At 38.6% G+C, this 27,101-nt stretch overlaps 1 protein-coding gene across 5 annotated transcripts in view; it reads left to right on the top strand.

Annotated features, from left to right (window-relative positions):
- Positions 1 to 27,101, top strand: part of SBF2 (SET binding factor 2) — a 233,040-nt gene that overhangs the window by 122,815 nt on the left and 83,124 nt on the right. For 4 of the 5 annotated variants that reach the window (XM_083595457.1, XM_083595458.1, XM_083595460.1 and 1 more), the window contains 8 exons: positions 2,230 to 2,340; positions 4,796 to 4,901; positions 20,877 to 21,009; positions 22,416 to 22,524; positions 23,795 to 23,908; positions 24,412 to 24,489; positions 25,648 to 25,761; positions 26,866 to 26,994. In XM_083595457.1, the coding sequence (XP_083451583.1) occupies positions 2,230 to 2,340; positions 4,796 to 4,901; positions 20,877 to 21,009; positions 22,416 to 22,524; positions 23,795 to 23,908; positions 24,412 to 24,489; positions 25,648 to 25,761; positions 26,866 to 26,994 (894 nt within the window). Of the gene's footprint in view, positions 1 to 2,229; positions 2,341 to 4,795; positions 4,902 to 7,200; positions 7,309 to 20,876; positions 21,010 to 22,415; positions 22,525 to 23,794; positions 23,909 to 24,411; positions 24,490 to 25,647; positions 25,762 to 26,865; positions 26,995 to 27,101 lie in introns of those variants that run through there. The other variant, XM_083595461.1, reaches the window with a different exon arrangement.

The raw sequence follows: 27,101 nt of genomic DNA, 5'->3' as shown, positions 1-27,101 counted from the left end.
AAATATTTAGTTATCCCAGCCTAATGTCAGGGCTAAGCCATAGGCAACTGTAAGAGTTGCACTGGTGAATTGGAACCAAGGGACTAAGGGAGGAGTTGAAGCCAAAGAACACATCAAAACCAGAAAGAACATCTTGCTCAGGCAAGGTCCCATCCCACAAAAGGAAGCCTTTATAGCCTTCCTGTCCAGATGATAATCCAAGCTGCAGTTCTGACAGCTCACCACAGGCAGCTGCCGCAAACTGGTTCTAGCCCTGGAATCTCCTAGCTACTCATATAGAACTAAAAATGTAAACTTCAGAGCAATTAGTTTGGTCAAAGTAATTGAGTTGATTCACTTACATAGCTTAATGTTGGTTCAGATGCAACAGCTGATTCAGTAAACAAGCAACTGGTTAGGTAACAAAGTGGGGAAAATATTTCAGCCTCACTCAAAACTCTTTGCACTCCAAATGAAATGGTTAAATGTTTGGCACAAGACTAATAAAAAAATGTTTTTATTTAAAATTTGCAGTACAGGACTGTATTTTTGATTATGCACAATATGTTATTACTTACACACGAATTTGAGACTGAGCTTCTAGATAACTCAAGCTATGGAGCTTCTTAATTGCAGTCCTTAGGTTTAGTATGGAAAGCCTCAGCAGGAGCTGGCCTTGCAGCCTGCAACTTTTATTTCTGAGGCTCATATGCGGTACACAAACAGCAACTTCTTTAAAAAGGCTTCCTTATACTTGTGTCACTCAAAAATTAGTTCTTCCCCCCTCATTCATTCAACTTCTTCCTCCTGAAGGAACCCAGGGTGGCGAGCACATCCATAATAAAACTCAGCCACTGATCTTAGGGGTGCCAGGAACAGTTTCCTTCAGCCATCAAACAGGGATGTTTTCAAATTCCTCCTGCAAGTCAGTAATGAGGGTGACAGGAGGGCCACAAATGGGGAACTGCTACTGAAACAACCCTGTCATGGGTCAGAGCAGCTCCCAGTGACAGCTGTACCAACAAGGCTCACTTGCCAACCATACAGTCTGAGTTGGCTCATATTATGAACGGTCCTGTTTTAGGTACTTGGGTCTCAAGCTGTTACGGGCTTTAGATGCTAGCACTAATGTCTTGAATTAGGTCTGGTACTGGCAACCTGGGCAGTGTTTTCAGAACCAGTGACATATGGTCCTATCAGGCTACCCCACTTACTGGCCTAGCAGCCACATTCTTCAATAGCTACAGCTTCCAGACCTCCTTCAAGGCTAACCCTACGTATTATAGTATCCCAAATCTGAGGTCACTAAAGCATGGACAACTGAGCAAAACTATTGCTGTCCAGGAATGGTCATAGACGGCAAACCATCATAAGCTGGGCATAAGTTCTGCTAGCCACAGAAGCCACTTGAGACTCTAGTAACAAGTTGGAATCCAGGGGTATTCCCAGACTGTGATCCTGTTCCTTCACAGGGGAGTGCTTCTGAACAGAACAGATCATACACCTAATTCCCAGAAACAGGAACCACCCCCCACAACACTTCCATCTTAGCAGGATTTAAGCTGAGTTTATTGGACTCTATCCAGTCCATCACTACCTCTAGACACTTGTCCAACATCTTCACAGCCTTTCCTGATTTCAGTGGAATGCAGAAAGCTGCGTTCATCAGCATGCTGCTGAAACTGTGCTCTAACCCCCAGACGAGAGCTCCCAACTCTTTAATATAGATGCTCAATAGAAAAAGGAAACAGAATTGACTCTTGTGGGGCAGCCCTATGGGACCCAGCCCAAGAGCCGTGGTGCTAAGCACCAATCTCCTAGAACTGTCTGGTAGCAACCCTGCAGGTAAGAGCAGAACTAATGTACCACATTACCACCAACTCCCATCTCCTTGAGTTGCTTCAGAAGAACACCATGGTCAATTGCATCAAAAGCTGCTGACAGGTAGAGGCAAAACAACATTCTCTTTTCTCTCTGTTCATAAAGATCAGTCATGGTTACCAAGTTGGTTTCAGTTCTAAAACCAGGCCTGAAACTACTACTACGGAAACATACTACTGATAAAGCTATATAGTTCTAACTCAAAAGCTTTAGATTTTAGCATTGCATTTTAATTAAGCAAAATATTTTTTTCATGTATAAATATTCCAAAATTGCATTCCTTATACTACAGATGTATATTTTCCAATAATTATTAGTATTATCTTTTCCCCAGGTTGCAATGTAATATGTTTTTATTTCATGTTTTAGGCTTGCCTTGGCTTGGTCTACACTGTGTATGTGGACAACCTGCATGTTTCACTGGAGAGTATCATTGCAAATCTCTGTTCGTGCTTTGTCCCTGCTGCTGGAGGGTCACAGGTAAATAGGAAAAAAGGGTATTTATTCAGCTAATTTGATTTATGAAGAAAGCAAAAAATAAATTCTTTAAATATTTTGATTTAATAGAGGACCATAGTTCAGTTGAGTATGTCCCAGTGGCCCGTCTTCTAAAGAGAGCGAGAATTCCATTCCACCATAAGGTCAAAGGGTTAATTCTGTCATTTCAAATGCATGTTTCACGGCATAGTATGAATTCAGAAACATTGCTGTAGAATTCAACCTTTTTTATTACCAGTGCTTCAAAATATTCTGTTTTTTCTTGGTTTGCATGAGATACTGGGGAGCAGAGTTTTTCTGTTCTCTGAACTTGATTTTATTGAGTCAGTCCTGGTGTAGTTCATTGTTTCAGTGGACCTACCACATAGTCTTCAATGATAATGCAGATTTCAATGAAATACAATGATGATGAAATTAGGTTTTAAGAAAACCATGCTCTATTGCATACTAGTAATTTGTGCCTTATGATGAAAAATAGCTGCACAGAATTCACATGTAAGTATGGATGATTTTGTCATGACAAGGGTAATTCAGTTGCTATAGCAAATTTCAGAAGTGGGGTGTGATGGTGAATACCATCAGCAAGAGCCTTTTCCTTCCCATTTCCCTACTGCCAACATACTCTGCTGGTAGTACCCTGGATCAGGGGAAGAGGGGGAGGCACTGAAATGTCCTTGTCATACTTTGAGTTGGTAGACTGTACTGAAGTAGTGTGAGTAGTGTGTTACCTAGAAAAGAAGCCAGAATTTCTTCTTCCCATTTCCTCATTAGTTAGCTTCATTCCCAACTCCTGCTTGTACATTACTGTAGTTTATATACTCATTGAAGGTAGTGCTGACATAATGACTATTTGACCAATCTACTATATACCATATATACATTTTTTTCTTAACCCCCATGCTTCAGTCCTTGCGCAACACCCTCTCTTTAGAGCACATGCTTTGCAGTCTTGGCATTCTTAGCTTAAAGAAGGATCAGGTAGCAGGTGATGGGAGAGCTGCTGCCACTGAGAGTAGATGGACTCTCAGTCAAACCTAGTATATGGCACCTTTCCAAGTAGTACCCAATGAAGTAATTGTGCTTGCAGAATGACTTCCAGTTGCACAGTGGAACTTGCCCTCCTCCTCCTCCCAAATCTTGGGGGAGCCCTATGGTGCATTTGATGCATCTGTGCAAGGGGTTCATAGGGTAAGGAGAGGGATGGGAAGTTGTGTTAGCAGAAGTCATTCTGCAAACGGAATTACTGTGTTGGATGCAATGCTTTATGCTTTTTCTCAGGCAACGTATCCTGTAGCCTGCTTTAGTAAGCATGAATCTCTGTATACTTCTGTCCCTCTTGCCTCCACTTGACTTGACAGAGCCATTTTCCACACTCCTTCCATTTGTTTAGTTGCTTCCTTTCCAATTTTCAGTGGATTGCCTGGCTTGGATGAACAGTGATCTTTCATTCTTTTTCATGTTTTATGGATATGGAAATGGACTTACAACCAAGATTACAAGAAAATGGACTTATACTGGTACTTCAGGTTACATACACTTCAGGTTACAGACTCTGCTAACCCAGAAATAGTGCTTCAGGTTAAGAACTTTGCTTCAGGATGAGAACAGAAATTGTGCTCCAGTGGCGCGGTGGCAGCAGGAGGCCCCATTAGCTAAAGTGGTGCTTCAGGTTAAGAACAGATTCAGGTTAAGAACGGACCTCCGGAACCAATTAAGTACTCAACCTGAGGTACCACTGTACAGACAAAGCAGCCAATTCTTGGATGCTGTTTTGCATTCAGTGTGGCTTGTTAGTCTTTTTCTTTTTTTAAAAAAAAGCAGACTTGCAGGAGCCTGATACGATAGTGCCACATGAGTGTATGTGTTAACCCTCCACAGTCCCAAAACAATCCTCCCTTGAGCTGCTATTTTCCTCAGTAGAGGGAAACTGATGTTGGCAACAATGACAATGATTTTCATTGGGGTTATGGCTCAGGGAGAAAGGGTTAATTCCCTCACCCACACTCTGTGGTCCTGATCTTGACCAGCCCTTCCCCGCAGCTGCTGCTAAGTCACCCCAAAGTCCATTGGGTCCATTATCTTCTTGGAGAAGATAAGCGCTGGTAAAAGACTCACCATGCTGCAAAGCCCAGGGAGAAGTGAGATACCTCCCCACCCCATCGGTGTTCTCTGTGATTCACAGAACACTCGGTTAGTGATTGGTGGCAAGAGAGAGACAAGTGCTTGCTCACTGTGCTCACAGCAGTTGCTAGAACTATATTGGCAACATGACAACTGTGTTTGGGGGCCCAAAATTGTAGGATATTGAATAGTATGCAAGTGTAAACACATAAACAACAGTTTGACTTAATTAATATACATCTGATGACAATGGTGCAAAAACAACTCACCTCATATTGCATAAGCAATAATAGTGTATTAACATATATTTCTACAGAAGCTGTTTTCCTTGGGAGCAGGAGACAGGCAACTGATACAAACTCCTTTACATGATAGTCTTCCTGTCACAGGGACCAGTGTGGCTCTTCTGTTTCAACAATTAGGTAGGTCTGTTTTGGGGTTATTATTATTTTTATATTTATATTTTGCCATTGTTTCTAAACTGTGACTGCACATATGCAATAGTAACTTTTGCTGGTTTTGAGTTTCAAAACTCAAGATGTTGCTTTTTCTGTATTTTGGAACATAGTTGTACATGTCCTAATGATCTGAATGTAACCTGGGTGTCTTGCAGCTGTATCCAGTTTGATTAGTACTTTACTGCTGTATCTCTCTGCATGTGTGCACACACTTGAGACAAATGAGTCTGAAGCTAGTACAAATCACAATGACTTGAGGAATTTATCACACTTTGTAGATGTGTTTCTGTCATACCATAATATTATCATAGCTCTAATTTGTGATATTTCTTTCTGTACTTTTTTCTTCTTCAGCTGCTTGTTTCTTTGCTGTGCAACCTTAATATTTCTTTTGTTTTTTTGAACTAAAGTTTAAAATATCTCTTTGTAGCTGAGAAATTAAACCAAGTATTAAACATTTTTTTTTTCAATTTAATTCCTAATGGTGAACATATTGCAATAAACAGGGACAAACTAGAAATGCAGCACACAGAGAGGGTGAAATATGCACAAGGTACCAAGTTTTCAGTGGAAGCAAATCTGTAAAGCCTGGTTTTGGGAGAGAAGATACATAACAGCTCCTCTATGCAAAGAAAGATACAGTACTTGGATGACAGCTTGTTGAGAAATGAAGCTAAATATTTTTTGTACTTGCATGGGGCATATATACTGTGCAGTGAGTCAGCTTTTACCCCTTGTTAAGATGTACTCCCATCTTCTGGATGAAAGTTGAGGTATAGTGTTTTCTTAAGTGGTAGGAAAATTATCTTTCTAGGTTCATAGTGACACCGGACCTGAAGGGTACGTGTGCTCACCTTGTGGTTTTGCTCTGTTCCTTGGACAACAGAAGTATAGCTGTGATGTGTGATGTGGCTTCAAGTAGAGCTCCCTGCAGAGTACCAAAAAAGAAGCACTCTGTGGGTACATTTTCCTCTTTCGTATTTCATTGGAAAGTCATGTGGCAGTTGTAATAGCACTCAGCAGTTAACTCCCCCAAAACCTTCAAGCTCTTGCTGAAAAAATAATCCTTACGGCGTGTGCCCCTGAAAGCCTTCTTTACTCAGTTGGATGTTTCAGCGCAAATCTAGAAACAGTTACAAGGGGCGAGTGAATGTTTACACTAAACAGTACATAGGAAGCTGCCTTATAACAAGTCAGACTGTTTCCTCCTCTACCTCAGTATTGTTGGCACCCTCTCCAGGGTTTCATACAGGAGACTGCCCAGTCCTACCAACAGACATCAGGGATTGAAACAGGGACAAGTGTATAATCTGCTACAGAGTTACAGTCCCTTTTGCTACTTTTGCTGATGACAGTTTCATTGGTCTGCTGTGTAGTAAATTAACAGAAAAATATGTGTTTAGTACAGAAGCTGTGAGGTTTCTGGCGAGTTTTTTTTTACTCCCAGGGTAAAAAAACAAACAAACAACTCCTACAGCCATGCATGTTCTTGGAGTCATGGCAGAACAGCATGTTCCATGATATAACTTTTTATAGTGCAAAGCAGCTGTGGGTGACTTTAGATTGAGCAGAAGTCTGGCATTTCCAGCTGTTTGTCTACTCATCCCCCCTTCCATTGCTCTTTTCCCTAAGGAGTAAAAAATATAGATCTAAATATATTTACTCCTAGAGGTGAAAAAGCAGCATGATCTTAAGCAAACAAATGTTGGCAAAGAAACAGTTAAAATGCCCCTTTCTACCTTCACTAGCCCACTTGCCCACTGCTGAATCTGAATCCACCAGCAGCTGCTTTATAGTATAAAAGAAAGCCCTTGGACTGGTAGACCAACCACAGAGCTTATACTTAATGTTCTCGGTCTAAGGTAAAAAGCCAAAATGAAACAGGTATTACAGAATGTTTTGTTCACTTGTACAAAAATGTGCCGAGTAACAAGTTTGGGACATTCACTAACTCATTTATGAGTAATTTACTATAGTTTCATTGTAGTTTTTGAGCCACTTACACAGGAACCAGAACATTGGCACAAACATACTTTTTTCCCCTTGAGAAAATTCTATGGTAAGAATATATCCACATGTTGAAGACTGAAGAAGTTCATTGTGATGGCGAAGAAGTTAGCATATTAGCTTTTCCATGGTCAGTGAAAACATAAATTTTAGTGTCCACTAATTTTAAGCAGACCATTTGCAACAAAAACTAAATTTAGGAAAGATGTTTAGCTTACTCTGTCATAGCCTACTCGTGGTTCTGCTTCTGTTACAGATTGCTTTCAAATGTTAAAATAAGCCTTATGCGGGAATGAAAGACTGGAAAATTTTGAAACAAGTTTCTCAGACAGCATGAATGCACCCCAAGCCACAGAAAATTCATGTAAGTGGTTGGAGTTGGAAAACTAGCTACCCTCAGGTCACAATACTGACAAAGCAAATTGTAGAGTATCGTTATCTAAAGCCATGCTGTGGAATGTTTGGAAAGACTTTTGGCTTAGACTCCCTTTTGCATAATTCATCATCATTGATTTTCAATGAATGCAAATGAATTATTGTTGCCTAGCACTGGCATTTTTCTGGAACTCTCCCAACAAATTTCATAGTTTTGGAGGTAGAGGACAAAGGCAATTGAGTATTTATAGAGCACCTTTGGTAATCTAGGAGAGGTACTGGACATATTGCTGAATTGGCTTAGAAGCCTATTGAATATTATGCATATGTAAGAAAGCTGGCTTTTCAGCTGAGGAAGAACAACATTTGGGTGGATTTTACTTTACTTACAATCAGTGCTATTTTTCTAGAAAAAGAGGTGCCAGAAGTTCTCTTAGAATGTCAATGGCGCTCACCTGAGAGGTACCGGAACTGAGTTCTGGTGAGTTCATACTGGAAAAAAGCCCTGCTTACAATTTTATATGATGTTGACATGGGAAGCTAAACAATGCAGTGAATCCCTGGCTTTTGTTAGGAGTTAAGTGAAACAAGGGTTTACACCTCAACAAGCCTCTAGATTGTGATAAAGTGTGACTAGTGTGTACACTTAACATTTTCCATCCATTGCTCTCCTGCTTTCTTGCCAACTTTATTTTTACTTTGAATTGCTCTATGCCAAGTTGTCTGTATGGATTCTTAATTACAGTGTTACATTATTTGTGCTTTCCCCTGTCCTTGGAACCAAACAAGTCAGCACAGATAATAAAAATGCAAATAGAGCTGAGCAAAAATGTTTAGGTATGGGAAGCGGGGGTTTTGTTGTTAAAATCTTCATCAGTGTCAGAAGGGTCCCACATTTCCATAATTTGGGGGTAGTGGTTTTGAAAGAGCTGCAAGAGTTCAGTTATTAGAATGATCCCTGATTGGCTAGAATTACCCATGTGATCTGTATCAGACAGTTTTCACCAATCTGATGCACTCAATATGCTTTGGACTACAACTTCCATAAGCTGCAACCAGCATGGCCAATGGACAGGGATGCTGGGAGTTGTGACCAAAACATCTAGAAGGTCCCAGGTTTGGGAAGGATGTTACAGAAAGTAAATGTGCTTTATTTGTTGTTGTGACATAATATCCAGTATGGTAATATGACTCTATGGATCACTGACTCAAATGGCACAAGTGCAGATGATATGAAAGGGAGTGGCAGTGGCTTTGAAGAGTTGTGAAAGGGCACAAACTAATTAGGGGTTTTCAGGATCTGTTTGGCCCTCCATGACTACTTCTGTAAAAAGCTGTAAAAGAATATTGAAAAGTGAGCAAACTATAGAGAGTGTTCTATGAGCCCCTAGTTCTGAGAAAACATTAATTCATTTTTCTCAGACATAATAGTGTAGGAATAGCTATAATTAACAAAATATGGTTGTCTTGGGCTGTATTATATGATCTCTGTTTATTTAAGCCTCAATATATCCTTCATGCCTTTTATAAAATAATCTGTTTAAACTCAGACCAACTTTCAACTCTGATTATGTTTAATTCTATTCAGATGTTAATGTACTAAAGGTCATTTATTTGAAATTGATAAGAAAAAACCACTGGATTAATAACTAGTTTTTTATAAAATTTCTGCATCATTTTTTCTAGTCTTTTGCATGCAGACAGATGAATAGTTACATTAGTCTGGAAGGCTTGGAATGGAATGGTGGGATCTTCATTCTATTCTTTCTTTGTTCTAAATTAAGGCCTGTAATCTAAATATAGAGCAGTTTTGCAGCAAGTTAGTTATACCCAACCACCCTAGTGCAGCTACTTCCTCTGTGAAATAAAGAGGCACGTAGTTGCTTAAATCTCTGCTTCCACCAACCACAATTCTAAAAAATTAAGATTAAAGCAATAATTGTTTCTCACCCCTTAATGGCAAACAAATTTATTAGCAACTAGTCCTCTATAAAGGCAACTAGTATTTTTCTGAATGTCGCAGTGCATTCTTTACATATTAAATGTGTCCTATGGAAAGCAATAGTTATGAGAGAACAAACCTAAAATAAACGTTGAAACATGTTACTAGAGCTGCATTTGCACAGACATGAGCTGTTTTTAACAAATTGTTCCCATATGTTTACCAAATACAGAGTAGTCAACAATTACAAAACAAATTCATCATTTTTTACTTTGGCTATATTATTTAGAGAAACATTGTGCAATGGTGATGTGTAACCCACCCAAACCCCCTTTCCAGAAAAAGGAAGGCTGTGTAACACCACCCAGGACACATTGTCTCTGAACAGACAAATATCCAGGGCACCAACCTACATTTGAGGGCAATAGTCCAAAATAGTTTGAATCATTAATAATCCATGAAAGAATGAAACATAATTTTAAAAATAGGCTTTATTTTAAGATATCTGTTTATGATAAATTGACAAGAGGCAGACTTATTATTCCCCAGATATTGAAAGTGATATCACTTTTAAGAGCTTTACTTGAGCAATGAAATCAAATAACCTATTTTTAAACTTGGTTTCAGTTAAAATCATGCCTAGAGGGAGAATCCCATTTTCCAGAATTTTTTCAGCTGCAGTCAACTATATGGGTCCATCTGAAAAATAATAAATTGTCCAGAATTACTAACCCTATTGTGGGTCATGTTGACTAGAGGTGTGTAAGTGGGGTGGAACTGCTCTCATTCATATGGAAACCTTCAGGCCTACATTGGAACTACAGCCATCAGGACTGGTTACAACTATAACTTCTCTCACTAGGTTCAGTTTGTATTTTTTACTGGTCTGTCAAGATCACCATAATTAAAGGCCTGAGTTGCTTTATGAATTCAGACTGGGCTGTGGAGCTGCAAGCAGCTTATTACAAAAGTTGAAAGTCAGGATGGATAGTTCAGTCGGTTAAAGCGTGGTGCTGATGATGCCAAGGTTGCAGATTTGATCCCCATATGGGATAGCTGCACATTCCTGCATTGCAGGGGGGTTGGACTAGATGATCCTCGGGGTCCCTTCCAACTCTAAATTTTATTATTCTATTTTATTATTCTACTAAGATCAACAAATATACATCTGAACAAAAAAAATGTTAACATATGGTATCATTTACATCTAGTAATATTAACTAAAATTTAAAAATAGCTGGCATAGTTCCATGGACAGTTATTTTCTGCATCTAGATTAGGAGCAGACTGCTGAAAGACAAAGGACCACTTTGAACATTACATGGCAAGTGTATATATTGCAGACCTAACAGTGTTTCTTGGCAAATACATAATGCATAAACAACAGATAAGTGTCTGTAAAACACTCATGTACACACTTGAGGAAACCACAGCAAAGTCAGCTAAAAATAACCAAGTATCTATTCCTGAACTTGCAGCTATAATTTGAATTTGATGTGTTGCTGTCTGAACGTGGATGAACCCAGAGCAGATGCAGTTGCTCCCTGATATATTAATTCTTCAAACTTCTGGAAAGTTCACAAATCTTGTTGCTCTGGGGTCCTTTGGCAAGAAGGGCAGGTTAACATTTTAATTAACAAATGCTTATGAAGCTAGTTCTCATTATTTATTTGCTGAGCCTTTTCTTTGAATATTATAAACAGTTTATTTTTATTTATTTTACTATGTACTGTAGTAACGTGCTGCTTGGGCCAATATCTCCCTAAATAAACTGTGAACCATAGGATTCAGAGCTGTCCATCTCACTTCTAAATATACTTAGTGGCCAAGGTGTTTTGGCCTGAGAAAGCAAGTGATTTAGAGGAGGAAAGGAGAGTTAGAACTGAACACATATGTACACACACCAAACAAATGTAGCAGTAATTTTACAAGTCTGAAATAATTACAAGTTTAACTTTTAATTTCTTGCCGCAAAAGAGGATGAGAATCTCTGTTTGAATGCCCACAGATCATGATTACTGGAATTCGCAACTTCAGTACTGGACTATTGCAAATATTCAGTACTTTTTAAAGTAGTAATTTTAATTTATGCATACAGAATAAACAGCTATCTTAAATTTTGAAGTTCAAAGCATAAGTGTCTGTGGCAGTAGTGTTAGCTGTATAATGAACTTTGAAAATTTAACTTGATAGTTTTCAAAGCAGTTGCTTTCTCTGAGTGAGTTCACACTCAGCCAATATGCCGTACATTTTTGTGGCACATGGGCTTAGAGTACACATGGCATCTGAGAGTCTGTGTGACATTTGGTAGTGCTGCATCACCCATCTGCTTTTGCTCTATCAAAGCTTTCAGGATGTTATGACCACAACAACTAGAATATTACACTTGATATGTCTGAAGGCCACCCCAGATCATGTTTATTACAGAAGGTCAACCTACCAGTGACCTATTAGATATGAATTGCCAAGCAACCTTCAGCAACTTGAAGGCTTGATTATTCTGAAAAACAGTTACAAAGAATGCAAATAAAAAGAACATCCAGAATGGGCAAATACAAACACTGATGAAGTGCTGTATCTATCAGGACTCCTCGTTTTTCTAAAAGTGCTTTACTTTTCATACAGTGGTACCTCAGGTTACAGACGCTTCAGGTTACAAACTCCTCTAACCCATAAATAGTACCTCAGGTTAAGAACTTTGCTTCAGGATGAGAGCAGAAATTGCGGCGTGGCGGCAGCAGGAGGCCCCATCAGTTAAAGTGGTGCTTCAGGTTAAGAACAGTTTCAGGTTAAGAACGGACCTCCAGAACGAATTAAGTTCTTAACCTGAGGTACCACTGTATAGTGGTGGAAGCTACAAACAATTGAGGCTGTATGTTTATACACATAGCCTTTGAAACACGCATGGGCGATTTCCCCCCCCCCATGCTCCTTTGAACATAGCAACTGGCAGTTGTACACACTTTTGCACAATACCATCATCTAGAGTCAATGTTGTCTGTTTGCACAGGTGGACATGTTCTCAAACTAATATGCAAGGGTATTTTCTCATCCCCTCAATTAGTGTTTCCACACTAATTGCATCAAAAGCTGTAGAGAGATCCAATGGAACTAATGGGTGCACTTCTCATGTTCACTTCACCCACCAAGGCAATTAAAACAATTTCTGTTCCATAACCAGGCCTAAAACCAGATTAAAATGGCTCTAGGATCTTGAAGCTGAGCTGTCACCCCATACTTTGACCCATAAACATATACCGTATTGGCCCGAATATAAGCCACACTTCCCCCCACCCCCCAAATTCCAACTGTGAAAAGTTAAAGTGTGGTTTATATTTGCGAGCTTACAAAAATAATCCAGTATGCAGCCAGGAGCACGGGGCAAACAGTACCAGGAGCGTGGCAAAGTGGTGCCTGCCCCACGCATAGTCCCCCGTCCTCTCCCCCAAGGCCAGAAAAGGAGAGAGCGAGGAAGGGGAAAGGCTGCCGGCAACATAACATGGCTCCCCCCGCCCATTTACACAGCTAGGAGTGCAGGCCAAACAACACCAGGAGCGTGGTGAAGTGGTGCCTGCCCTGCACGTAGTCCGCCATTCTCTCCCCCAAGGCCAGGACGGAAGAAAGTGAGGAAGGGAGCAGCTTATATTCGGGTATTGTCTTTTTCTCTCCCCACCCCCCAACTTTTAAATGTGTGGCTTATATTCAGGTGCGGCCTATAATCGGGCCAATATGGTAAGCTATATGCTAATATATTAGCATAGTAATTGCTGGATCACTGGAACATTTCATTCAGTTAACAAATACATATCCATATGCTGTTATACTGTCAGACGTACAGAGTACAGTAATCTTGGACTCTTTTTAGCCATAAAAATGCATAGCAGAGGAAGCAGCTGTCAAAACTTCCCTTCATTGTCCCACATTCTGCTTAGCTTTTCCGTAACTCAACATGCCACCTGGTTGTTCCAGCTCAGTCTTCCACTATCCTCTTACTACTTTGCTGGGAATGTATATAAGATATTTAATAATGATGGTGATAGTATTGTGATCTAATTAGAAATAGGGGATACTTGGTGTGGAGGAAGATAACTGGTTAGAATGCATATCCTAAGCAGAGAAATTATTCGTGTTCTGTGAGACTTGGTTGTAAGTCACTTTCTGTTGCCTTGGGAAAGGTAAAGCTACTAACAAATTTAATAAATAAAGTACAATTTTTTATTTTTTAAAAAAGAGCTGTGGGGATAAATGGGTATGAAAGGTGGGGACACAGAGAAGCTGTGTAAAAACTAGTGAATGAAGACTGAAAGCAATTGTATTTGTATGCTGCTTCTGTATCCATCCATGACTCAAAGGGATTTGTGAATGTAAACAGGCCTAAATAGTACCTTGCAGCATTTGTCCTGGGCCTGTTACAACTTTTCATATTTTTAACTTTCTCACATTATTATCTTTAAACTGAAGTGTGGTGGTGGTGTTGTTGTTGTTGTTGTTGTTGTTGTTGTTGTTGTTGTTATTATTATTATTATTATTATTATTATTATTATTATTAATACCCCACCCATCTGGCTGGGTTTCCCAGGCCACTCTTGGCGGCTCCCAACAGAATATTAAAAACACGATAAAACATCCAACATACAAAACTTCCCTAAACAGGGCTGCCTTCAGATGTCTTCTAAAAGTCAGTTGTTTATTTCCTTGACATCTGATGGAAGGGTGTTCCACAGGGTGGGCGCCACTGCCAAGAAGGTCCTCTGCCTGGTTCCCTGCAACCTCACTTCTCGCAGTGAGGGAACCGCCAGAAGGTCCTCGGAGCTGGACCTCAGTGTCCGGGCTGAACGATGGGGGTGGAGACGCTCCTTCAGGTTAATAACTTTAAGATGTTCTTTCGGAGTAACCTGATGGCCAAATACTTTTATAGTATTTGCTCTGTTTCTTCCAAAAACTTTATATATGTAACTTTACACCAGGCAAAAAGCTATGAGATAGAAAATAATTCCTGCCAACCTAGCAGTTCAAAAACATACCAGTGCGAGTAGATAAATAGGTACCACTGCGGTGGGAAAGTAAACAGCGTTTCCATGCGCTCTGGCACTCATCACAGTGTCCTGTTGCACCAGAAGCAGTTTAGTCATGCTGGCCACATGACCCAGAAAGGTGTCTCTGGACCAACGCCGGCTCCCTCGGCCTGAAGCAAGATGAAAGCCGCACCCCAGAATACTCAGAATGCTCACCTCCTTTCTATGTTTACTGTTCTATGCTCACATAAAGTCTGTTTTGCCTATATATAGGTACTGACAGTTCCTGATTTTTAGCATTTATCTCCTTTTCATTTAGAGTATCAGGGTTCATACATGTTTGGCCTTTGCTGAGTCCTGGGCAGTGCTGAGTTTCTGGTTTGAACTGAGTATTGTTAATAATGCTGAATTCAGTAAATCTAGAGAGTAATTAAATTCTTTGTATTATATTAAGCACCCAAAATAAACAACGAACTAATATCATTTGAGTTTGTTTCTACTTCCTAAAATTACTGTCAGTTTACTAGGCAGATGTACCAGTTTTCTTGGAATAATATTTCAAAATGTCTCTTCCACTTTAAACTGTCTCTTAATCAAGCCTGTTTCCCATTCCTATTAAGATGTTGCATTATAAAACTTTTACAACTTCTGTACTGGGCTGTGCCAACCACCATAATCTTTCAGAAAAGCCTTCTCAAAGTTGTTGACCCATTTTTGTGGATTAGTCTCACTAGGTTACAGATTATTTCTTTTGCTAAGCTTTTAATTATAACCTGTTCTAAGAGCCCGGAACCTGTTGCATCATATTGGTTAGAGAATTTATTGATCTTGGTAAATACCCTAATCCAGTGTCTATAATTGCTCATTTTATTTAAGCATCTTACAGTCGATGTTTTTAGACTTCTGAAACATTGTACCATGGAATAATATTGTAATAGTTTGAACAATGAACTATGCACTTTTGTGTGCATGCGTGTCTCTTAAATCATTTTCTTAAAAAGAACAACAGGAAGCAGGCTGATTGATTGCATTTTTTAAAAGTAGGAAGTCAGATATTTTAGTGCAAATTACATATCATTTCAAATACTTGAAAACAGTGAAGGTCAGTCAGGAAACCTCTGTTCAAAAATTTCCAGCATATGGATAATGTTCAACAGGATGTATGCTTGACTATGGAATCTTAATCTGTAATAATCAACATGAGAAAGATTGTTGATATGTTTTTGTGTTGTCTAGTCTGTTTGTGCCCTGGCTAGTCAGTGTCACGGATGTACCTTGAAGTTCAAGGTTACCAACAAATATAGTTCTGCCTTCCAGCACCAGGAAGCAACACTGATCTGTCTTCAGAAGTTGCTGTTGCAATAAGTTATCATTCAAGAGCTGAAAAGGACCTTTTGCTTGTTTATTTCATTGACTTGTTTAAGGAAGGAAGAGAAGTAAACAGTTATTACATTTAGCTCTTAGGACTTACAATAGCAGATGTAGGCTCCTTTAAAAATGCAGAATATTTGAATATATTCTGAAGCTCAGTTTACAGGACAATCCTATACATGTTTACTTGGAAGAAAGCCCCTTTGGATTTAGTAGGGTTTATATCCGGGTAGATGAGTATAGGATTGCAGTCATCAGCTCCCATGTGTTTTTTGTTTTGCAGACATCAAGAGCTTAGAAAGCTGTTTTTATAAAGCCTACCTTTATATGCCCCTCAGGCATATGTAGACTGTTACTCTCAAAATATACACCTCTAAATAAAAATACATATATATTTATTTTATTTAATAAAATGTCTATACTGTTTAATTGCCAAAATATAAAGTTGTTTATATTCATGATTTTAATTAAATCAGTTGTGGCTTAAATTTTTAAAAATGCATTTATAAGGTGTTTTTATATATATATATATAAAATCTAAAGCTTATCTGTTTTGTTTGTGTACTGTGGTGGAGAACATCTACTCCCATGTACTATCAAGTACTATATATGTAAGTAGTAGGAAGTGCCTTGCACTGCGTAGAAAGTCAAAGAAACCAGAAAATATTGTGATTTTTATATGGATAGAGTAATTTGTGAGTTTTCGGGCTGCACGCAAACACACCAAGTGTGGGTATGCTAATGTTTAATTAGGTTTGGTCTGCTGTCTTGATTCTGCATGATAACTAGCATCCAAATATAGACAAAGAGAATTCCATCTTGGCAACCGTCATGCCAAATTGAGCAATGATATTTTCAAAGCCAGCCGAATTGCCACTACTTGGAACTGTCACACCCAAGTCACATAAAACTGGCTGATAGTTTCTTCAGAGGTGTACAGATTAATGTAGTTTGGACATTTAACGCCAAATTGGACAAAGTCATTTCGAAGTTGTGTTTCAGTCCACCATTTTGGTTCAATGGCAGCGAATGTTCCAAAGTCAATGAAAACCGCCACCCCCACATCAAGAATCCTCATGCCAGGTTTGGTAATCATATCTTAAGAGGCATCCAGACCTATAGAGAACAGACAGACAGACAAACCGCTTTCCAAAATAGTGGCTTTAGATAATCTGAACATAAGTAATTTTTAAAGACCATTGTAGCAGTGGTCAGAAGTGAAGAGTTAAATTACATGAACAACAACCCAGTCACAATCTGGCATCCAAAGTATGTGAAACTGATCCCAATTGTCTGAATATATAACCCTCTACTCAGGCTTTGTGATTTAAAAAATAAAATACAATTTATCTTACCCTTCAACTGTCCCATTTTATCTGGGTCAACCACAGATTTAAAAGCTCTGCTAGCAAGAAACCCCACGGTCTAACAGTTCTACTTTTAAAGCAGCAGCCAGTTTGGTATTGGGCAGAATACATGTAGGTGTTAGCTGCAGCTGAAGTGGGCATGATTTGTACGACTTGTTGACCAGAGTTGTATATACATGGATATATTTCATCTATAGGGATGCAAAAAGCTGTAATTTTTGGTAATTGTAAAAGTTCTGTTGAAAGCAAAGAAACTGTCAAAATTTGCATGTTGCATTTATTTATGTAGAAAATAAAGGAAGTTATACTAGTGATCAGCACACTTTCAGTGTTTTAATACCGTACATGCTTTCTTTTTAAAAAATGTGTAGTGTTGTAGGGATTGTTTGGCTTTCACATACTCTGTCGTCTTTGAACTCTGTAAAATGTTGGCTTCTAAATAGTAACATGTTCAGTGTGTGGTTTTTGTTTTTTTGCAATGTCACCAAGCGATGAAGGCGAAATTGATGAACTCCAGATCTTGTACAGCTGAAACCATATACTCAAGCCCTTCATTAGTTTAAATGAAAAACTTATGGAACATATTTACTTGCTTCCAAGAACAAATTCCTGCAGGTAGAAAAATGCTTACTCACCCCAACTGCAATTTTGAGTTACAGAGGAAGCTACTTGCAGAATGTGATATATCATGAGCCTGCCTTATGAGCTGTAAAACCTCTAGAAAGAAAATTAAGGAATGACTGAATCTGAAAGTTTGTGGTTGTCATTGATTCACTTATTTTACTCACATTTAGGGTAGGCTCCTCAGCACTTCTGCTACACCTCCACCTGGAGAACTGCAGCCTGTTCGAGAGCCAGAAGATTTAGCCATCTAGCTCTACTTGTAAAGAGCAAGAATTTGCCCCAGCTATGGCAGGTTTCGGGGGGGGGGGAGCCTACTCATTTGGAGGTGGTAGGCCACTAATTTCGGACCAGGATGTAATTAGGGCAAGGGCATGCACCCATCCACTCCAAGTTGTGGATAGGCTTTTTTCTAGGTGAGAGATTGGAGTAAGCAGAGTGGGGGTGCAGAATGTGAGCTAACAGGCTTCCAAGTGAGAAGAGGAATGCTGGGGAGCTGTATCTGTATTGAGAGTACTGAATGCAGCTCCCAAATGTATATCCAGTGTGATTGGTTGGTATTTGGTGATTTTGCTACTGTGTATTGATTTGATTGCTGTATATCATGCCCACCTCTCTCTACCAGAACCATTTTTTTTCTGCATAGCCTTTGGTTTCTCTGCTCACTTGTAATGGCATTTGTGCTCATTCTTCACTTCCTTTTCTGGTCTTCCCTTCCCTTAATTGTTTCTTCACTGTCTATTTTAGATCATACGTTTCTTGGGTGCAAGGACCTATCTATGCTGCCCATATAACTCTTTTAAATTATCTTTGGCACTGATAAGTGTGGCTGGTATAAACAGAATTATTATAATTACCTATTTATTTAAACATCACCAGAGTGCATTATAATAGAAATAAGATCTGTTGACGCAATGTATGTCTTCTAATTCAACCCTGTGCATAAGAATGATTTTAAAGGGAAAATGTTGATCTGGGTCTTGAGCAGCTAAAGCATTAGAAGTAAACCATTTTTTTCAAACCTTTTCATTTGTCATAATCTTTTGCCATGCATTGCTGTCACATAATTAAAAAACCCAATCTTTTCCCCACTGCTTGCTTTTGCTCCTCTCAGTAAAATAGTTTTTGCATACTGCAAGAGAGAAAACAGGGGAAACAACAGGTCAGGGGCTATTTCCTGCATACCAGGGGAGGTGGTGGAGAATGACACCCAAAGTATGCAAGAAACTTGTGGGTTTAAAAAGCACATACTACTTCCCTCAAATCTCCAGAAATCCCATGTTGCCATCATGCTGACAGTCAGTATCAGCTCTAGTAGAGAATGTAGGCAGAGGTCCTCAGCCAGTGAGGACTGACAAGCTGCCTGACAAGTCAGCTGCTTCTGTTTAGCCTGTGATCCCAAGAAGATAGAAGCTTCCCCGTGTAAGGCATTTAGCTTTCCTCAAGCCCAGTTGTTTTAGGCTGTGTGGGTGACTGACTGCACATTTACAGTTTCAATGATGGGGAGCGGAGGAATTCTCTTCATAGAATCATAAGATTGCAGAGTTGGAAAGGACCACGAAGGCCATCTAGTTCAACCCCCTGCAATGCAGGAATCCTGCCCACAGCTGTCCCTGGGTCGGCTGAAACCACCAACCTTCTGGTTAACAGCTAAATGCACTGACCCATTTGCGTTACCTGAAGGATGTGCACCCAAGAGCAGAATTTTTCTCTCCAATTTTAGACACCTTAAAGTTGCAGGCACTGTAGGGGTAGGGTGGAATCTGCAGAAATTGACTCCCAATAGCAGGAGTATCACATGGGTGAAATTCCTCTCCAGTGATGCTCCTGCCAGTGGGAATAAAGTCTGAATTCCAAGCCATAGCATTGTAGTACTTGTAAGCATTTTAATCTGTAATTGGATCCTTAAAAGGTCATTGACACTTAAGACCGAAGCAGGTTATTGCAAGTAATTTTTCAAAAACTAATGTGACGTTAGTACGTTAGTTGGTTAGTTATTAAATTTGTATACCACCCCCCATCCGCAGATCTTAGGGCAGTTCACAATATATAAAACCACAAAATATATAGTAAAAATAAGAACAACAAACCAATAATCCCACATAAAATGCCTTCAGAATTCCATCGTCGAGGAAGTGTTTCCAAATATGATGACACCTAACAGCTACCACATGTTGCAAGTTATGCACTTCACTCTCACTGCAACTTGGAGTTTCTAAAAATAAAACAAATCTAGCACATAATGTAGTAGTACATTCTTTAACAGGGCAGGCCCAAAACATTTTGCTGCCTGAGGCAAAGGACAATATGTGTTTCTTCCTCCCCACCCACCCTCCTGTACAGCAGCAGACTGAACTGACAATTGAAACTTACTTAAAGGCTAACAAGTGAATAATATCCTCCTGTGCAGCTGGCTAGTTTGGAGGGTGTATGACATGCCCGTAGCACACATAGCTCCAATCTGCAGCAGAGAAGGATGGGTGGGGGGCAGGCTTAGGAGGAATGACTTGAGCAAGGAGCCTAAAACAAGCTGCTGCTTGAGATCTTTGCCTCCCTTTTCCAAATAGTAGGGCTGGCCCCAGGGCATTAAAATGTTTAGACATTGCATTGGTATACTGTTTATGTCTGGAATAAGTTATTGTCTGTCTTTTTTTAGTAGCATTTGATTCATTAACTCAATTAATGTGAGAATTGTTTAGATTTTACAGCCAGCTAATCTTTTACAGTCGCTTGCATAACCTGTGTTGGCTTCTGTTCAGACTTAAAACTTTCAGTTTATACTTTACAGATAACTTCTAGTAGACATTTTCTGTTCTTCCACTGACAACAACAACCTAATGAATTCAGAGACCTGTTATGTAAAGGTTGATACATTAAGCTTGGTTGATAAGTTAACCACTTGCCTGGCTCCGGAAGCGCAAATACTTGTACAAAATGCCATTTCAGGTCACTATTGAGCACTGTTAGGAAAATAGGATCAAATATCCTGAAAGACATCTAACACAAAATATTCCAACCATAGGGAAATAATCATAGAGGAGCGGGCCAGCCTTAAAATAAAAGAAACAAACAAACAAAACTTGAGTGTTACGGAAAAGAGAAAATCCCCAAGATGTAGCACATTATATTCTTACCACAGATTTTCCTAAAGTGACTCCAAAAATGTTAATTACTTCATTTTAACTTTTATTTGGCAGTGCATTTCTATCTTCTAAAATTTGTTTGTGTTTTTTTTGTAAAGGAATTCAAAATGTGCTGAGTCTGTTCTGCGCAGTTCTTACAGAAAATAAGGTCCTCTTTCATTCTGCAAGTTTCCAAAGACTGAGCGATGCCAGTAGAGCACTTGAATCTTTAATGTTTCCTCTCAAATATAGGTAAGCTCTTTTGTGCAACTCGTGGCATTGAGGAACACCAAATGCATATTGGTGTGAGTTTTTCACATGGACTCCCTCTAATTAGATAGTAGACATTTTTACAGAAGATTATGTTACTGCATGCAACTCATTCAACTTATTTCCTTTTAATACATAAAACACTGAGATCTATTCTCATCTAAGAGTTAGCATCAGAACTGAAATTCAGAAATTCAAAATTAGAATCCTGATTGAAAAACGTATTTTCAAATATATTGTTCAAAAGAGGTTGGTAGCTGTAACCGGTTATATTCATATGTTTTGTTACATGGAAAACAGTAAAATGCATTATATTTTGCAGTCAAAAGCCAGAATTAACAACAGTGTTTAAAGAATGTAATACTCAAAATTTCTAAGATTTCGAACTCCAGAAATACAAGTTTATATTAGATTCTCATGTAATCTGGTTTAAAGCCAATGTAGACCTTAGCACATTGGGGAAACTTGGTGTGCTGAAGATGCTTAAACATATTTCAACTTTCACTGGTTGTCTCTCTCTGCCTCCCAATTCCAGGAAGGGTTGGCCTTATTTTAAATCTGTTATTTTAAATCTGTTCAGATCTATCTGAAGTGGACAGACACTATCGTGGTTAGTGTGTAGGTGTTACACTCATACTGTGTTTCCAAAGGGGTAGCTCTGTTAGTCTGCTGCAGCAAAAACAACAAGAGCCTCATTGCACTCTTGAAGGCTCACAAAATTTATTACAACTTAAGCCTTCATGGACTACAGTCCACTTTATCAGATTTTATTATTTGTGCATAACAACATTCATAGCTGGGGTGCCCACAATATGCATTAGCAACGTCCTAGATTTGTGGCTTTGGGAACACCCAGGGTGATAATTAACTACTTATGAAGGGCATGAACCTCATCTAGGTACAACTTATTACCATTAACAGATCTTCAGAATTCCTTCTGCTTAAATGAGCATAAATTATTTGCCTAGTTTGTATTGTTAATTTTCACATTAGTAGACTGTACATTATTGAAATAACTTTTATATTCCATAACTGTTTAAAATATATTTACATAGGGTTATCTGTAAAATACAGATTTAACTAGTGAACTGACAGTCATTTAAAATGAATACTTGCTGTCTAAATATTGATAATCCAAAAATCAGATTTTTCTATCTGTAACTCATGGATAAATAATATTGTGTTGGGGTGGGAAGTAATTTTTAAATGGTTGAGTCAAGTGATTCTGTAGATAAATGTGTGTTTGCTGCTATAGTGCAAATAGTGTGTGATTTAAAAAAAAAATTAAAAGGTGTATATATGGGAAATGGTAAGTATAAGAAAGCTACTTCATGTAATATGTTATGTTCAACAAGTTGCTACAGTTTTTCCCTTCACTTTTCCCCCAGTTACCCATACATTCCAATTCTCCCTGCACAGCTGCTTGAAGTTCTCAGCTCACCCACACCTTTTATTATTGGTGTGCATTCTGTCTTCCGTAATGAGATTCATGAACTTGTGAGTATATTCAACCAAGTTTTATCCCTCCTTACGTTGCCATACAGAGAAATGATTGAGCATAAAATTCAGGTAGATCGTCTTCATAATAAAAAGAACTGTAACAAGCAAGTGGATAAAGCAAATTAAAGTCATAAAATGGTTTTAAATGTATTGTTAGTCATCCCATAAACAAACATAAATGTATGCAAATACAAAATAGAAGAAAACAAAAGATGGTTTACTATTTAACATTTATCTATCATCCATTTTTTTAGATAATGCACATATTTATTTGTTGCAGTACTGTACACAACATCTTGGTAGATCCTTTCCCTCCTGTGAAATACAGAAAAGGAGATATTTATTCTATGATAAATACTTAACATTTTTTATCTGCTGCCTGCTTTTTTAGAAATATGTCTGTCAATAATAATGTTTTAGTTGATCTAATCAATCCGTTGAGTACATGCTGCAGTTCTATTCAATATCAACACTTCAACTGTGCACCTAGTAGTGCACTGTTTATCAGGATACAGGTTTCCATAGTTTGCTTCTAATACATCATCAAAACTGTGGTTTGTTGCAGGTGGTGTTCTCATTCACTCTAGGTACAGGTCCATGCAGGAGTGAGTTAGGCATGGGTTCAGGTTTCACCAAAGCAATGTCAGCAAAGCAAGTTTCAGGTTCCAATGAGGCAAAGTTAAGCCAAGCCAAGTTCAGGTTCCAACGATGCATGTTCACACAAAGCAAGTTAGCACCCTGGATAGCTCCATGTGCACCTCTGGCTGAAGCATCAGAGGAGGAAGCTCAAATTATGTTGCTTCAACAGCAAGCAAACCCACAGTGAGCCTTCAGTAGAGCTCTAGCTCTGTGACTAGCCCCCACCCCACCAGATGAGCAAAGCTTCTTCAGTTAAAAGGACCTAGCCTGCTTTTACAGTCATTGACTTCATTGCAGCAGTTTTTTGGGGAGGATTTCTAGGTTGGGGTCATTTGAAAGCAGCCTAAGAGTTGCTGGCAAAACAGGCTTCTCTTACACCTGGGCTTTCATGGATTTGGGGGTGTCTAGGTCTGTTTTCAGTGTAGTTCCCTCTCACCTGCTGATGCTCCTTGTAAATTCATGACCTCATCCCCTGAAATAGGGAGTCAGAACCAGAGGTCACAACACAGTTGTCAAGAGGCACCCCATGAGATTTTTCTGCTGTTTTTTAAAAAATATTTCAATTGTGTTCATATGCATTATGTGAAATTTCATATAACATTTTCATTCATTTGCCATTGTCTTTCAGTTAGATGTAATTATAGCAGATCTGGATGGTGGTACAATTAAAATTCCCGAATGTATTCATCTCTCCCAGCTCCCCGAACCACTACTCCACCAGACTCAAACTGCCCTCTCTCTAGTAAGTCTAATTTCCAATATTACCCTTTAATGCATCACTTTTGTTTTCTCAATTTGTTACCAACTGACATAAAGAGGCAAATATTTCATACTAATATGCTAGAGCAACATAGACCAAGCATAAAAACAAAGCAAGAATCACCAGGAAATTGTAAAGGAAACATTTATTTGTTTTATACCCCTTGTTACATACATCTTCAACTCTGTCTGTCCTGTTTCCCCCTTTACAGACTTAAAAGACCAATAGCTTTATTGTTAAGAGTTGCTTTATTGTTGAGCTATAATTATTTTCTTACTGGTCATTGCTTGATATTTTTTTTAGAGTCTTTTTGTCTGTTCAGTCTCATAGGAGTAGGGAGGTAAGGATCTAAATGGGATGCAAGCCTTTGCTGTCAGGCTTAATATGAAATATGTTTGTGGAAGGGTCTATATTAAGAAAAATAAACTTAGGAAAATGTTGCCAACAGAGTGCTTCCTTTGAATTTTTGTTCTTTAAAATTGTAGGTTTTACATCCAGATTTGGAAACAGCAGATTATGCATTTCCTCCTCCTCGAACAGCTCTGTCACATTCCAAAATGTTGGTAAGACCCAGTTATTTCTAGCTTTGTAATAAACAGAAAAAATAATGCTTTTCCTGAAATGAAGGTTTTCCTTTTACTGTATTCTTCATAAATACTTTATAATTATTACATTTTTTCATCATTTCATTTTAACATTATTATTTTTACAATTGCTGTTAAATTGAAAGGCACTATCTGACAAGGCAATGTATCCAACCAAGTTCTACTCAGAGTAGACACATTGAAATTAATGGCCATCATACCAATTAATTTCAGTGCGTCTACTCTACGTAGGACTAGCATCCTATATCTTTATACTGGTTTATGAGGTTATACAGTACCTCATCAGTGTCCTCTGATGTAAGCCCGCATTGTACTTTTTATCGTTGAAATTTAGCACTAATGCAAATTCAGAATACCACTTATACACAATACTGTATTTATAATGGAAAACTAATAAGAATCAAAGAGTGATAGAGTCGGAAGGGACTCTGAGAGCCATCTAGTTCAACCCCCTGCAATGCAGGAATCTCAACATGCAGATTTGTGCTCTTCTTCTTCTTCCTGAGTTGATTACTGATGATAGATCCTTCTGGCAGCCAAACTGCTGCTCATACAGATAATCTGGATTTCCCACCTGCTTGGGCACCACTTACTTTCTTGATGTGCAAAGGGATGAAGCGGGAGAATCAGAGAACAAGACAGAGCTCAGGAGACTGATTGGAATCATCATGTTTCCTTATCCTTAAATGTCAGGTAGATTTAATACCTCAGAAGGTATGAGTAACAAAGCCCAGGCATTGTTAGTATTACTCTTTGTGATACCATCCATTCTGGCAAGAAGCTGTCCAGAAGTAGAAATAGGTTAAATTCTGGTTTAGGCTAAGCTTGGAACATTTTTATTCCTAACTGAAAGGTAAATCTTTCACCTTTCAAGACCTAATGAAAGATCTTTCTAAAATGTACTTTAGATGTTAAACTTCACTACAAAGATGTCACACTCTGACTGTTGTTTTTTATTGGGCCATTGGAGTTCATATGAAAGGATTTTATACTTTTACACTTGACCATACCAGTTGCGCCTCTTGGTATGTTACGCCTAAAGATAGAGGAAGCATTTTTCTGTTAGTTTGTGTTTAATAGGAGATAGTTGCACTCAACTTGCTTGTCTTTTCACAGGATAAAGAAGTGCGAGGTGTCTTTCTTAGGTTATTTGCACAGCTTTTCCAAGGATATAGATCTTGTCTTCAGCTAATCAGGATTCATTCAGAACCTGTCATAAACTTTCACAAGGTAAAAGCAAAGCTAAGTTATCAGCTTCTAGATGATCATGCATTTTTTTTGTTTTAAGAGGTTAAAAAAGTCTTAGCATTATTAGTGCAGCAGTTGTCTTGCATAGGTCAGTGATGTGGTTTGATACTCCACTGTAGATTAGTTTGCTGAATCCTGATAATGTTTTTTCTGCATGCCAATGATAATTACAATGATACTTTAGCCTACAGATAGCAGTTAAACTAAAAAATGAAATGGTGATCACTTTGTCTACCCCTTTGCTCTTTAAAGCAACAGTTGTACACTCATTAACCTCCAACACATTAACATGCACCATCCAGTTGATAACAATGTGCAACTAGCAGAGATTAGGAGTGAATAATGTGTATCATATTAAATGTTAATTCACAATTCAGTGAATAGTTTTGTAAAATAATCCAGATGGCTCCAGCAAGTGAGCCAAAATAAGGAAGAATAAACAAGCTAGCATTTCCTAGCCTACTTGACCATTGGGGGGGATTTTTTTGACCTCAACCGGACATTGAGCATGAAGCAAAACTCATCTGCCAAGTTGTTTTTCCAACAGACTTTCCCCCTGACCTTCTATAGCACAAGTCTGCCCCACCCACATTCCATCTTTACTTGTCCTATTGCATGCTCCAATGCCCTAGAAGAAGGGGAAGGGAGCCATCATATTAGGTGGTTCAAAAAACCCCTCAAATAGTACCAAGATTGAAAACGCTCATGTTTGTATCGTCACCTAATTTTGCTTTAGTACTAGTTAGTTGTTGTTTTTTACCCCATAGCTGTTAAATGCATTTAATGTGTAACTTTTACATCTTACCTTGCATAATTTTGTTTGCTGAAAGAAAACAGAGTTCTGAATGCATTCCAAACATATTTGGAATGAGAATGTGTGTGTTGATGGAAAATTTTCTGTTTACAGTAACCTTGATGCTATGCAAGTTCACTGTTTGGTTTTATAAAAAGCGTTAGGCGCTCATTCTTTGCTTTTGTATCTTACTTTCTATTGCAACCATCTTTTTGTGTTTGCTTGTTTTGACTCTTAAGTACAATGATATGAAAAAATGTGTTTACATGGTTAACATTTACTTGTTTCCGCAGGCAGCCTTCTTGGGCCAGAGAGGCTTGATTGAGAATGATTTTCTTACCAAAATCCTGAATGGAATGGCATTTGCTGGTTTTGTGTCAGAGAGAGGTCCTCCTTACAGATCCTGTGATCTCTTTGATGAGGTAGAAACATTTTAAAAGAAATATGAAAGTGAGAGAAAATATTCATACTTAAATTTCTGTAACAATTTTTTTTGTCATAAAAATAATGCTTTTGTCACATTATTTGT

Source organism: Podarcis filfolensis (genome assembly GCF_964270895.1).
Source record: "Podarcis filfolensis genome assembly, chromosome: 1".
In the NCBI taxonomy this organism is placed as follows: Eukaryota; Metazoa; Chordata; class Lepidosauria; order Squamata; family Lacertidae; genus Podarcis; species Podarcis filfolensis.
The sequence above is the reverse complement of the archived record's forward strand: the minus strand, read 5'-3'. Positions and strand labels throughout refer to the sequence as shown.